This window comes from Cynoglossus semilaevis, chromosome 15 (assembly GCF_000523025.1).
Source record: "Cynoglossus semilaevis isolate Cse_v1.0 chromosome 15, Cse_v1.0, whole genome shotgun sequence".
Classification (NCBI taxonomy): Eukaryota; Metazoa; Chordata; class Actinopteri; order Pleuronectiformes; family Cynoglossidae; genus Cynoglossus; species Cynoglossus semilaevis.
Window position 1 is genome coordinate 19351327 of NC_024321.1, and position 12751 is coordinate 19364077.

General features: G+C 41.8%; 3 protein-coding genes across 3 annotated transcripts in view; 2 read left to right on the forward strand and 1 right to left on the reverse strand.

Annotated features, from left to right (window-relative positions):
• Positions 1-1914: 1914 nt before the first annotated feature.
• Positions 1915-3485, reverse strand: med7 (mediator complex subunit 7). The gene is made up of 2 exons (XM_008327627.3): positions 3311-3485; positions 1915-2872 (listed from the first exon to the last, which is right to left on the reverse strand). Exon 2 carries the CDS (start codon positions 2861-2863, stop codon positions 2120-2122), a length of 744 nt encoding a protein of 247 aa, XP_008325849.1. The 5' UTR covers positions 2864-2872; positions 3311-3485; the 3' UTR covers positions 1915-2119.
• Positions 2200-10632, forward strand: itk (IL2 inducible T cell kinase). The gene is made up of 18 exons (XM_008327670.3): positions 2200-2337; positions 4032-4222; positions 4337-4441; positions 4533-4614; positions 4814-4939; positions 5080-5117; positions 5674-5819; positions 5893-5958; positions 6057-6111; positions 6920-6999; positions 7341-7483; positions 7774-7848; positions 7984-8152; positions 8249-8465; positions 8850-8914; positions 9069-9187; positions 9737-9894; positions 9996-10632. The coding sequence occupies exons 2-18, from the start codon at positions 4085-4087 to the stop codon at positions 10059-10061; spliced, it is 1848 nt and encodes a 615-aa protein (XP_008325892.1). The 5' UTR covers positions 2200-2337; positions 4032-4084; the 3' UTR covers positions 10062-10632.
• A 92-nt stretch (positions 10633-10724) lies between these two features.
• Positions 10725-12751, forward strand: part of cyfip2 (cytoplasmic FMR1 interacting protein 2) — a 15505-nt gene continuing 13478 nt past the window's right edge. The window contains exon 1 of the mRNA XM_025063224.1: positions 10725-10908. The gene's annotated coding sequence lies outside the window, so the exon portion shown is untranslated. The remainder of the gene's footprint in view (positions 10909-12751) is intronic.

Below are 12751 nucleotides of genomic sequence, written 5' to 3' on the forward strand. Positions count from 1 at the left end.
CGGGGAGGTGTTCCGCCCTGTTGTGAAACAAGAAGATGTCGAGTTTCATAACAAAAATTCTGCGACAAAGACTCCGCTGCTTTGTTATTCAAGATAATCCAAGCAGTGGGAGTTAGAGGGTCGGTTTTTACATGAACGGTGACCGTTTGAGTCACGACTGAGGGGTCGGTGTAACGTAGGGACTCCGTGCGTTCGGTAACGACCGTAAACAGAGGGGGTTGATCGAGGACAGGGACCCCACACCGTACACTGTATATGTAACATTATGGCCTGAAAATCCACATGTCTGTTTGGAACTGAAAGAGGAGAAATGTCAAAAATGTGTCAGTCAGTCAACAGTCCACACACGGCCACGCTACAGAACAGTGTCTGTTACAACATCTGTGTAACCGACATGTTATACAAGAATGACTGACAGAAAGAGAAAAATCCAAACTTTGTATGTTTGGTTACATAGCTGCTGCAGGGACGGGTGACGTCATCACCTTTTCACTTCCTGAATTTCTTATGTGACTCTCAGGTGTTGTTATCTAAATGACGTCTATTATTACATTTCATCCAGGTTCCGGTCTAATACACCCTGCTAGCTGTCATTCCACTGCACGGATCTCTAGTGTTACATTATTATATTGTTTTTTTTATTATTACAAGGTTTATATCATTGTATTTATAATAGTTTTACTGTTATATTTGTACTCGGTTCTATGATGCTGCTCTGCTGCACATTTTCCTGAGTGTCGTTTGTGTTTCTAGTGTCCTGCACCTCAGATGCTAAACGTTAGCATTTCTGTCTTGTTTTTCTTTCCACAGTTGACCCCGTCACAACAGTCACATCACTGTTAGTGATCATCTACAGCTCCACATGACCAACAAGTCCTAATCTCTGATCTCAGGTCAGTTCCGTCAGGAACGGATTCTTCTGTAATCAGTAAGAAAAAGTGACAGGTTTTAAACTGGAACGATTCAAGCTCTCATGTCAACAACCTTCAGTCCATGCCTTTAACTTGAACTGCTCTTCTGTAGTTACAGGAAGTCCTAGAATTATACAATGTTAACAGTCATTACATTCCTCACCTGGAGCCGTACAGTCAGTGATCGAACTTTTAGCACATAAATGACATTTAAAGATTTCCCAGACAGAATGTGAATCAGAGGTTGGTAACAACAGGCCTTGGAGAAGAACTACGGCAATTAGTTTTTTTTATGACTAACTGACTCTTCCAGATGATCTGGTTGGTCTCCTCTAGGTCCATTTTTATCTCTTCCATTGATTCAACTACCAAACAGTCTGGTTCTCATGGCGTGATGGTAAGTTTAATCTTCTATCTTTTGTTCAATTATTCATTAACATAAATGTCTTGCATCAAACTGGTCTGTGGTGCAGAAGGACCCATGTCAGTTACAGCAGGGTGTTTATTTCTACCTTGAGTTAGTGTGAGTTATGTGAGTGAGAACAGTTTCAGACAGGAAATGACATTTGACGTGCAGCACAACATGAATGTATTTTCAATATAAATGTCACTCAGCTGCAGGAAGCCCTGTTAGCTGTTTGTAAAAACACCAGGTCAGATTAGAAGTCCAGGTGTTCTTATAGAACTGGTGACCCTGTGAAAGGATTCTTATGGAAGAGGAGTAAATATGTAACCACTGCCTTTACAAAGGGCAGGTAACAGTGACTGTTACTGTTGAAGGTTTTGCATATGTAGTAGGACTTCATTTATTTCAATTTATTAATTACATACAATAAACCTCACCTTCTTTAGCCATGAACAAAGATTTTAAATGAGTTAAAGATATATTTTATAAACTTTATTGACCCCAGATTGGTGAAACTGTAGTGGCCAAAATATCTGTTCTCTGACTGGGAATCGAACCTGGCCACTTTCTTATTGCTTTATAATAAAAACACAGTGATTATTTTACCAATGGTTTTTATTAAAAAAAAAAATCTGCTGCCTCATTTGACCTACATAATAACGAGGTTCTGTGAACGTCCTTGGAGGCAGTCAGGTCATTGTATCAAACAGGATGGCAGGTCTGCGTACTGCAAATGCACTCATATTTACAGCTCACAAATAGATACTTCAAATGTATAAGATTGCGCTCCCAGACAGGAAAGTTAGGCAATTTCATCAATTATACGACACATAGCAGCATCCTTGTCCAGCATTTTCTCCTTCTTCGCAGCAGGAAGACTCTTGTCCTGTGGACCTGCAGCCTCCTCCACATCCATGGGCTCACTTTTCAGCCTGAAACCTTGACCAGAGGAGCAGCCAACACTTGGCGCAGAAAAACTCCGTGTTGTGTCGCCAGCGTCATCTGGAACCTCCATCTGTGGTAGGTCATCGGGCAGTGAGGAGAGGCAGCCCTGAATCATCTCCACGACCCGTTCTAAATGTTTCTGAAACCTTTCGGCCGTTTCTAGCCTCTGTCTCTTCTGAACCTCCATCATCACTCGCAGTGTTTCTCTGGCTTGATGTGGCCTGTACTCATTAATTAAATGGTGCATGTGCACAAATAGAAGCTTCAGGTCCTCCAGCTTCTCTTCACGCTTTATACTCCCCGGGCTTTTGATGAGGATGTCGAGCAAGTCCAAGAAGTTCACCAGAATGGACATGTTGAGCTTCTTCAGCTCACGTTTATGGTCAAACTGCAGAGGATGCAGCCTCTCGATGCCTTGGCTCTCCAGAGGCCGGATGATGATGTCGTCGCACTGAAACTGGTTGCCAAACATCATGTAGCTGTCTCTGATGGGAGGAGGGGGTTTGGGAATCAAACCCTTACGTATGTTTTCATCTGTGAACTCTTTGATGTACTGCATAGGTGGAGGTGGGAGGGCGCTCACCTGCTGTGGTTCGCCCATGATGACGACCTAAAATAAAGACACACAGCGTTAATCAATGGACAAAGATACTCGGTCAAAACTCGATTTTTGTCTGAAAATCACGACATAACTACACAAATTGTTTAATTTATGTTGAGTTGTTGCTCCATTCGATTACTGCCACTGCTCCAGTTAGCATGCTAATTTTCAAAGCTAGACGTGACAAACAAAACAAAACAAAACACCGGTGTTATTTACGGTAACAACTGTCAGCTCAAAACCGTCACAAAGAACTCGGTTTTATTAACGATCGGTAATCATGACTGAAAAGTTTGATAATGACAAACATCTTTCCCTTAGACAGACCGGCTGTTGTATTAGCTAACTAGCTATGATGTTGCACAGCTAACGCTGCTAACGTCCAATGGAATTCAGGATAGACAGTAATACATCAAATCGAAGGGATTCGATTTTTATTTTACAAACCTGTTAGACGACTCTCCAACTTGTTAATATCGCAGCCAGTCAAAAAATGTATTTGACAGATGAATATTTGGATCGTCCGCTCAGAGCATGCTAACATCCACTATAAGACAACCGCTCGTCGGTGCTCTCACTTCATTGGCTGAATCATTCACGTGACGACACAAGCGCACGTTGACTGTCTTGAATTTGGGTCAGGGATATAAAGTAACTTGGCCCCAAAGATGAATTACTGCTCAGCGAAGAGCTTATAGCATAATTAGCTGTGAAGAGAGTTGAACGTTGCAATAATAAATGAAGTGCAAGCGAACAGTAAAACCAATAAAGAAAACGGATACAATTTGAAAAACTACAAAGTGCAAAAGTAGTTAGAAGTTAAGTTTTCTGATGAAAAAAGATTAGAAACTCTTTGCACTAATGTTACAATATTAATAATGTTTGATTCAGACCAGTCTTCATTAGTGTTGGTTAACTGGTTAATGTGGTTTCAGTACAAACAAATACAAGTCATTGCCTGGTCCTAACAAGTATAGTTAGACAAACCTGTGTGTGTTTTCTTGAAGCCCATTTTATGCCGTAAGGATGTGGTTTAGTGCAAAAAGTTTATACCGGAAGCGCCACAGTTTGTATCACATCAAACATCCACCCCCATTTTCACCTCCCTCTCTCTCTCTTTCTCTCTCTCTCTCTCTGTCTGTCTGTCTGTCTCTCATGAACATTTCAGTCTTCGTCCCAGTAACGGTGTTGGTGTCTCTCACTCGGCCTCCTCCTGCTACCATGTACCCCAGGGTGATTCTGAAGGGAACCATGATCAAAAAATCTCAACAAAAGAAAAGAACCTCACCCTGTAATTATAAGGAGAGATTTTTTATGCTGGATACAAAGGAACTGAAGTACTCTGAGCGCCGTCCAGGGGTACGTACGAACACAGGGTACACAGGTCATTTTCATTTCTGAAACTAATCTGTTTGATGTTGTGACAAGGAATTATATATATATATAAATATATTTTTTTAAATTTTATTTCAGAAAAAGCCCATGATGAAAGGCTGCATTGAACTTTCCAGAATTAAGTGTGCAGAGATCGTGTGTAGTGACGTTCCCATACCGTGTATCTATAAGTACCCGTTTCAGGTCAGGTTCACTCCAGACTTTATAAATACAACGAATATAGAGAAGATGAAATTCATCATTTAAAAACAATCATCTCCATTTGTCTCTGCAGGTTTTTTATGATAACTATTACCTCTACATATTTGCCCCTGACAATGATTGTCGCCAGAAATGGGTCAGAGCCCTCAAAGAAGGTAAGAACTTCACCATCACTGTAGTTACAGATCTGTCACTGATTTAACACTACATACTTATTACAAACTTCTCAAAAATAAGTAAATTAATTTGGTCTGCTGTGCCCCTGTATAACTCCACGCCCCCCACTTTGGGAGCCAGTGAGTTAGTACTTCACCAAGTCAGTTAATGAGCCCCGTACTTTTTCTACGGATGCAGAGACCAAACACAACAACTTGGTTCCCAAATATCACCCCAACTTCTGGATGGATGGAAAATGGCGATGCTGCCAACAGACAGAGAAACTGGCCACCGGGTGTCACGTCTACGATCCAGTGGGATACGGTGTGTACTCTTACCAACTCTGTTGTTTTTGGTAAAAGCACATGCCCTCGAGCAAGCCTCAAAAGTGATCGACAGATATTTGTATTATTTCTGAAAACATTTTTTAAAGATTTTTTAAACTGTTTGTGATGTTTCTGCAGCTTCCAAGAAGCCCCTCCCTGAACTCCCCGCCGAAGAGGTACGAGAGTCCAGGCCTGAAATATCAGGACGTGCTGTGGTCGTGAATGTACTGGTTTAGATATAAGTAGAGGTGGAACGATACACTCAACACATGATATGATATGAGGATTTTCTTTTTGTTCACGATACGATTTTATCAGATCAGATCAGTGGGGAGTCGAGTCGTGCAGTTGTTTACACAGACTTTAAAGTGTTCTTACACTGAACAATTTTTAAATTTCCATTTCTTTCTAACTCAGTGGTTGTTATCGCTGTAGAATTTCAGTTGTACAGATTGACATTTGCACTGCTATATATATTTTTACAGTAAAATTGTACCTATATTTATATTATTCTTTTTACTATCAGATGTTTTTTCTGTCTTTTTTTTTTCTTCCACTGAGACCATGGTGTCAGGTCTTAGTTTGCTGTGTTACCTTTTACTGCTTTTGCTTTTTGACTTCTGATAATTCCAGCCGGCTTTCTCAGGCTGAGGGCTAATTTCAGGTTTCTCATCAACTCTGGAGTGTTTTTACGTTAATGACGTGTCAGTTGTTGTCTTTGACTGGGAGCAGATGCTTGACTCGGGACAGAAGACGGTGATCGCCCTGCAGGACTACGTCCCACAGGGTGACGATGACCTGCCTCTTCAGAAAGACCAGGAGTATCTGCTGATTAAGAGCTCTCACCCCGAGTGGTGGTCGGTGCAGGATAATCTGGGGTGAGTTGCGTTGAAGTTGTTTGATTTTACTTCAAAAAAACACGTCGAGTCATATTTGTCTCGTCCCACACAGAAACGTGGGCTTCGTGCCTCGTGCCTACGTGGTAGAAAAACTGGTCAACAACTTGGAGAGATTTGAGTGAGTTTAATTTCTTTTCATAGTTGATATTGTGTCGTACATGTGCACACTGTGCACTCCATTTATTTATTTTTTGTGTTTGATTTCTACTTTCACAGGTGGTACAACACAAACACAACACGAGGGGAAGCAGAGAGGCTGTTAATGAATGAGGTGAAATATATTTTTGTTTTTTATTTTATCCAGGGTTTATTTTGTATTCTTTGCCTTCAAGTTTCAATGCAATTATTTGAATTCTATATATATATATATATATATTTTAGAATCAGTCAAATACAGGGGAACAAGAACAGGCTAATTTAACAACTAAAAACAAAAGAAAATTAAAATGACCCACAAAAACGACCAAAAGCAAAAATAAACATGTTTTATTTTTTCTACATTGGAAGCAAAAAATAAGATGAATTTAAATAAATGCTAAAGTAATAGATACATGCAGTGTGTGTATACATACAGTAGATGTACATACTGTATATTAGTACACACAAATAAAGACATACTCTGTGCATACACATATATTTTTGTCTCTTTTCAACAGTTTAGATTTTGCTACAGTTTCACAACAGGTGTAATACAAATGACAACAGTGAAAGAAAAATGTCAGATAGGAAAAAGGTTTCACAACGACAGTGGGTTTTCATCTGTCTGGTTTCCTGTTGTGTGAATTCCTTGTACCGACACCAAACGTCTGTGAGCAGGAGGTGAGACCCAGCCCCTCACTCCTCAGCTCTGAGCTCTGCAGCACATAAAAAAAAACAAAAAAGAAACAGAAAACCAGGGTTGTTTGAGGATGACCACACAGATTAGACTGATCACAATCTGTGGTTTCTCTTCCACCAGCTGCAAAGGTTACCACTGAGGTCCTCTGAGCACGGCTCCGTCCCCACTCACAAACAGAGGTCACATTTGGTTCTGTTCAGTGGTGGTAGTTCACTTTCTTTCTTTCTGTCTTTCACTTCAGGGAAAAGAAGGAGCGTTCATGGTCCGCGAGTCGAGGCAGCGTGGCGTCTACACCGTGTCTGTCTTCACCAAAGCAGCCGGGTAATTTCACTGGAATGACTTTAATGACTTTAAATATTAGTACAATTAGATGTTTGACACAAACCTACGTGTCTTTGGAGGGAAAGAAAAGAAAATATTTAAATATAAAAGATGAAACAACAGCTTTTCTTTTTTAAATTTTATTTTGATGCCTCACAAAATTTTTCATCATCCAGTTTCAGATTCATTATTGATAAATATTATTAGGCAATCAGAAAAATCTAATTCGTAACATTAAGGTTCTCCAGTTTTTAAATAGAATACAGGGAGAATGTGTAAATGTGTATTTCTAATTTGACAGCGTACACTCTCAGTGAGTTAACAGTTTGGTTTGACCTCAGGTCTAATGGAGAGAAGAACCCTCGGGTGAAACATTATCTGATCAGACAGACAGACACAGGAGAGAATACCTTCTACCTGGCAGAGAAGTATCTGTTCAGCACCATTCCTGAGCTCATCCTCTACCATCAACACAACGCAGCAGGTAACCTCAGGGCTTTTTCACTAATAAAAGACTAAAAAAAAGAAACAGTAGAATGTGCTGTCAACAGCTGCAAACGCGTCAAAAACAAAAATTCAAAAAATGCAGATTTTTCCTTTCTACTCAACCATATTTAACCTTCCTTCAGTGAGAGGAGTCGACAAGATTTACTGTTGTTTTACAGTTTGTTTCTGTCATAACAGGCAGCAAAAAGAGCTGAGCTGAGAAAAGAGATGATTTACAGGAACACCATTGGTTAGATTTTCACTCTCTGTTTGTAAATGTCCTCACAGGTCTCATAACACGTTTAAGGCATCCTGTCTCTCAGGACGGAAACTGCTGCAGGGAGTCAGCTGATCCTGTGGAAGGTTAGAGGTGGAATATTCCAGTCGGTTCAGTTCGATAACAAAGCTGTTTTCTGCTGACCTCTAGTGGTTTAATAGCAGCGTTTTCAGCCAATATTCCAGCTGATTTAACCACACTTGACGTTTGACTCTCAACAGATCAGTGGGAAGTCGAACCCGAGGAGCTGAACCTGGGCCAGGAGTTGGGCAGCGGTCAGTTTGGACTGGTGCTGGAGGGGAGGTGGAGGGGGAGGAAGGTGGCGGTGAAGATGATAAAAGAAGAGTGCATGTCGGAGGAGGAATTTAAAGAAGAGGCCAGAGTCATGATGTAAGTGGGTTCCTGATGATGATGTCACATCCTGGACAGGTGCAAAACTGAACTCACCGCCTGTGTGTGTGTGTGTGTGTGTGTGTTTTAAACCAGGAAGCTGTCCCACAGTAAACTTGTCCAGCTCTTTGGTATCTGTAGCCAACATTCTCCCATGTGCCTCCTGTTTGAGTTCATGGAGAACGGTTGTCTGTCAGATTACCTGAGGACCAGAAAAGGTCGTCTGTCTCCGGACCTGATGTTGGGCATGTGTTTGGACGTCAGCGAGGGCATGGCGTACCTGGAGAGTTCTGGCTTCATCCACAGAGACCTGGTAAACCAGCACACAGTGTCTCTGGTGGTGTCTCTGTGTCCATTGGGTTCTCCTTTACCACTTTGAATGTATGCAACTAAAAATATCTGCTGAAGCCCAGTGACATATGACAGGGTTAGCAGCCTGGCTTTGATGAAGACTGGCACCACCTACAGGCCAGGGAAGGACACACTACAAACACATACTAAAATAACTGACCATAACTTTCTACTTTTGCATTAAGTGGCTTGAAATGTTCCCCCTGCAGGAGGTGCAAGTACACATCTGTTTATAAAGAAATACCACCCTTTAAATAAATAAATATGAATAAACAACATATAGATTTTTAAATTATTTTTAATTATATTCTCAACTTTTCCTCCTATTTTTTCTTCTCTCCTGCAGGCAGCCAGAAACTGTCTTGTTTCAAAGAACAATGAAGTGAAGGTGTCTGATTTTGGCATGACCAGGTAGTACATTACACACAGTACTAATAATAAATATACCCAGTATATTCTTGTCTTCGTCTCTAACCTGCTGTGTCCTGTTGAACCTTGACATTGTATATAATTTTGGGATCTGACTGTGACGTACACTTACGTGTCTCCTCTCTGTGGGCTGCAGATTTGTTCTGGATGATCAGTACACCAGCTCACAGTGCTCAAAGTTCCCTGTCAAGTGGTCTGCTCCAGAGGTCATCAGATACTGCAAGTTCAGCAGCAAGTCAGATGTCTGGTCCTTCGGTGTGTCTCAGTCTTTCTCTTTATTTTTCTGTCATTTCTTGTTTTCATTAACGTGAGTGATCTCTCTGAGGTTCTGCACGTGTCACTTCCAGGTTGAGGTTTGGCCTCATCTCTGTTGACTTTGTAATTTTTAAACCAGACTCCTCCGTGTTTTCTGGCATTTTGTTCCATAGTGGAAGGAAGTAGAAGAATATGACTGTTCTGACTTTACACCCACACACTCGGGGTTGTGGGTCACATGCCAAGTCACGGGCACAAATCACACATTTATGTTGAGTCTTCATGTCAAAGACAGAGGAAGAAGAGGCAGGAAGTACACATTTTTATAAACATATAACATGTTTAATCTGTGTATAATGTTTCCTGATTGTCCTCTGTAGAACAAGTTCACTTTCTAACCCTGTCAATGTTCATTTGTAATAGGAAAAACAAGGAAACACAAGCGTTGTGGCCAGTTCTGGATAACAGTTACAGTTTTTAAGGCTATAAATATAGTTAGATGATGAATGTCTGTGTACAGTACATTTATGTCTGTGTTCTCCTGAGCAGGTGTGCTCATGTGGGAGGTCTACAATGAAGGTCGTCTTCCCTACGAGAACCGCTCCAACACGGAGGTGGTCGAGTCCCTCAACTCAGGCCTGAGGCTGCTGAAGCCCCGACTGGCCCCCGATGCTGTTTACCTCCTAATGGAGTGGTGCTGGAAGGAGGTGGGGGCAGAATGTCTGGAGCAGTTCAGACCACAAAACACGCAGACATGACATTTCCTTTTTTAAATTTAATTTCTCTTCCTTTTTTTTTGCACCATCAGAAACCAGATGATCGTCCGACCTTTGCCCAACTCCTGCATGAACTGGCCTCACTCTACAGCCTGTAGAAAAGAAAAGAAGAAATGTTTTTATTTATTTAATTTATTGCTTTATCAATTGTATATAATTTGTCTAATGTGATTTTTGTTGTTGTTGTTTTATATGGCAGCATCCAGTCTCTGGACAATGCACTTTCTTTTTTTTCTGTGAAGGAGAATTTCAACACAGCAGCTGCTGAATCGGACTTTATTTTGACCATGGTTTAAAATATTTTCTACAGTTTTGTTTTATTTTTTAACAAAAGGAAAATCGCTTTTAACTGTGTTGAATTCTTTAATAAACGCCAGGTCTTTCAGTTTGACTTTTGTAACAGAACTAAATACGATAATTAGCATCTGCTAACACTGAAACGCCTCGCCAGGCTAACCAATGACGTCAGTCAAAGCTAGTCGCTTAAAAATTAACAAGACGCAAAGAAGTATTTGGGAATTCGACGAACTCGGTTCGTACCACATTCTGTTTATAAAATATATATATAAATGAGGTTATAAGCAGTGTGCTGGCACTATTTGTTTATCACTTAAGCCTCTATTTATTTTAAACTTGAATTAATATTAAAGCTAAAATGAGGAAAATGAACAAGTGTCGATCCCCTCATCAGTCGCTCACTGCGCGCTCTCTCTCCGACGTTACTGTCTCTTTAAGAGAATGCACTTGCAGCCATTTTCTCCTCTTTGTGTGGGGTGGATTAGCACTGGTAGGTTCCACGGCAAAACCAGAACATCACTCGACAGATAAGACCAGGAGAGAAAAAATACACCATAAACACAGCGGGGAAATCGTCAGATTGCCGCCACAGACCGCGACACCGGCTGCCCGTTCCCCTGTATCTTCGGACGGACATGAAATTTACAGGTATGGTTTGAATTGTAGCGATGGATGGAGCCGCAGCGCTGAGGGCAGGAGGGCTGCTGATGTGAGCTGGGTGGTGATGATGGCTGGAGAGAGAGAGAGAGAGGGAGAGAAGCTTCTCGCTCTTTTTCTCTACTCTCTTAACCGTGGGATTCACACCGTTTGCAGCGGGGTTTTTTTTCTCACTCGTTAATTTGTAAAGACGGACCAACCGCCATCCGTGACCCCGCGGGTTTAGGTAAGCCGGTGTCCGGACCGTAGTGACACATGTATGGTATCCCCGTTAGCTCCCATCGGCAGCGAAGCATCACGCAGAGATGGGATGGATGGATGGATGGATGGAGGGATGGGTGTGTGGGTGGGTGGGGTAAGGAGGGAGAAAAGATGAGATGGGAAGAGAGGAAGAGGGCTTCTACGTAGCAGGTGCACTGATGGACGATGGGAAATACGGCGTTTTAGCAATGAACCGATGATGATGATGATGATGATGAAGTCGACCCTTTATTTGACATCATTTTACTCTCATCTTCATCCTCATCAACCTCTCATTGTCAATGACTCGCGCGCGCGAGCGCGCACACACACACCCGCTAGTAGCACTTCATACTGACATAATTCACCCCACAGCCTGTTACTCTGACAACTATTTCAAATGTGAAGCTAATCTCCATCCAACACTAATCTGACCCTAATTTCAATCCTAACTTCAGACTAAATCTTGAACCCACCCCGACCCTCAGTGAGGACCTGCATGATGTCGTCACAAGGACAACGGTCCCCACTACCCATGTTTTTTTTTCAAAAAAATGTCAAGTATAAATGAACCCCCCCCCCCCCCACCCCACCCCATTAAAAACACACTGGCCTGTTAGCCTGTTAGCCTGTTAGCTTCTCTCTCTTGCATAAATGTATGATACTGTGTGTTAATAATTAAATACTAGTATTTAAACCTAGTTGGATTTGGAAGACCAGGTCCACGTGTCAGTATTAAAGACTGCAGCCCTGAGACGGTCAGTTCTGGTGCAGCTGCTGTCGCTGGTACTGTGATATATTTGGTAAAAATAAAAATAAATAGTATCAGACAGTTGTTTAATATCTTTAAACTCTCACTCAGAATCCCATTGAATTCCATTTTATTCAGTCTTTAATCTTAATACTAGTGAAACAAAAACTGTATCCAACATTTTTTTAAAGAAAATAACATTTCAGGTCATGTGATCTGTGTTTATGGCGTTGTCGCCCTACAAGGTTAGCATGGAGATCATGTGATGGCTGCTGTGGTGTGTCTATGAAATGACAATCAGCCATAGCTCAGAGGCTGCTGGAACACACTGGTGTCAGTGTGTGTGTGTGTGTGTGTGTGTGTGTGTGTGTGTGTCACAGCCTTGTTTCTTCTGTGCTGATTATTTTGTTGTGTCTGTGTGTGTGTGTGTGTGTGTGTACATACAGTATCACACAGCTGACCCTGAGGCGGGGGATCCCATTGAGTGGTGTGACCCTTCAGTTGACACACTTTCTCTCACACTGCTGCTTGTGTCTTCCTTTTTGGGTGGAGTCCTGACACATTGGTCAAGGTCTTCTGGTGTTCTCCTTCTCTGCAGTCGCACTCTGAGGTTTCCTGTTTTCGTTGAAACAGAACATTTTTCTTCCACCCTCTTCATCAGGGTGAACTGTTGTCAGCAGATCACACCACAGATGCTAACGGCTAACAGTTAGCCCCGCAGCGGCTCCACTAGCATATCATTGATGTTCTGTGTGGAATCCAGTTCAACCCTGAGAGATTTCTGAGGGATGTTGTTGTCTGAGTTGTTCTGATGTGACAGAGGCCTGCAGCCACTTCACCACC

What these genes read in the sequence shown, in the direction of transcription:
- med7 (XM_008327627.3), bottom strand. Translation starts at nt 2,863, where the DNA reads ATGGGCGAACCACAGCAGGTGAGCGCCCTCCCACCTCCACCTATGCAG.
- itk (XM_008327670.3), top strand. Translation starts at nt 4,085, where the DNA reads ATGTACCCCAGGGTGATTCTGAAGGGAACCATGATCAAAAAATCTCAA. An exon ending in GCTTCATCCACAGAGACCTG is followed by an intron (nt 8,466 to 8,849) that starts GTAAACCAGCAC and finishes TCTCTCCTGCAG; the next exon opens with GCAGCCAGAAACTGTCTTGT. An exon ending in TCTGATTTTGGCATGACCAG is followed by an intron (nt 8,915 to 9,068) that starts GTAGTACATTAC and finishes TGTGGGCTGCAG; the next exon opens with ATTTGTTCTGGATGATCAGT.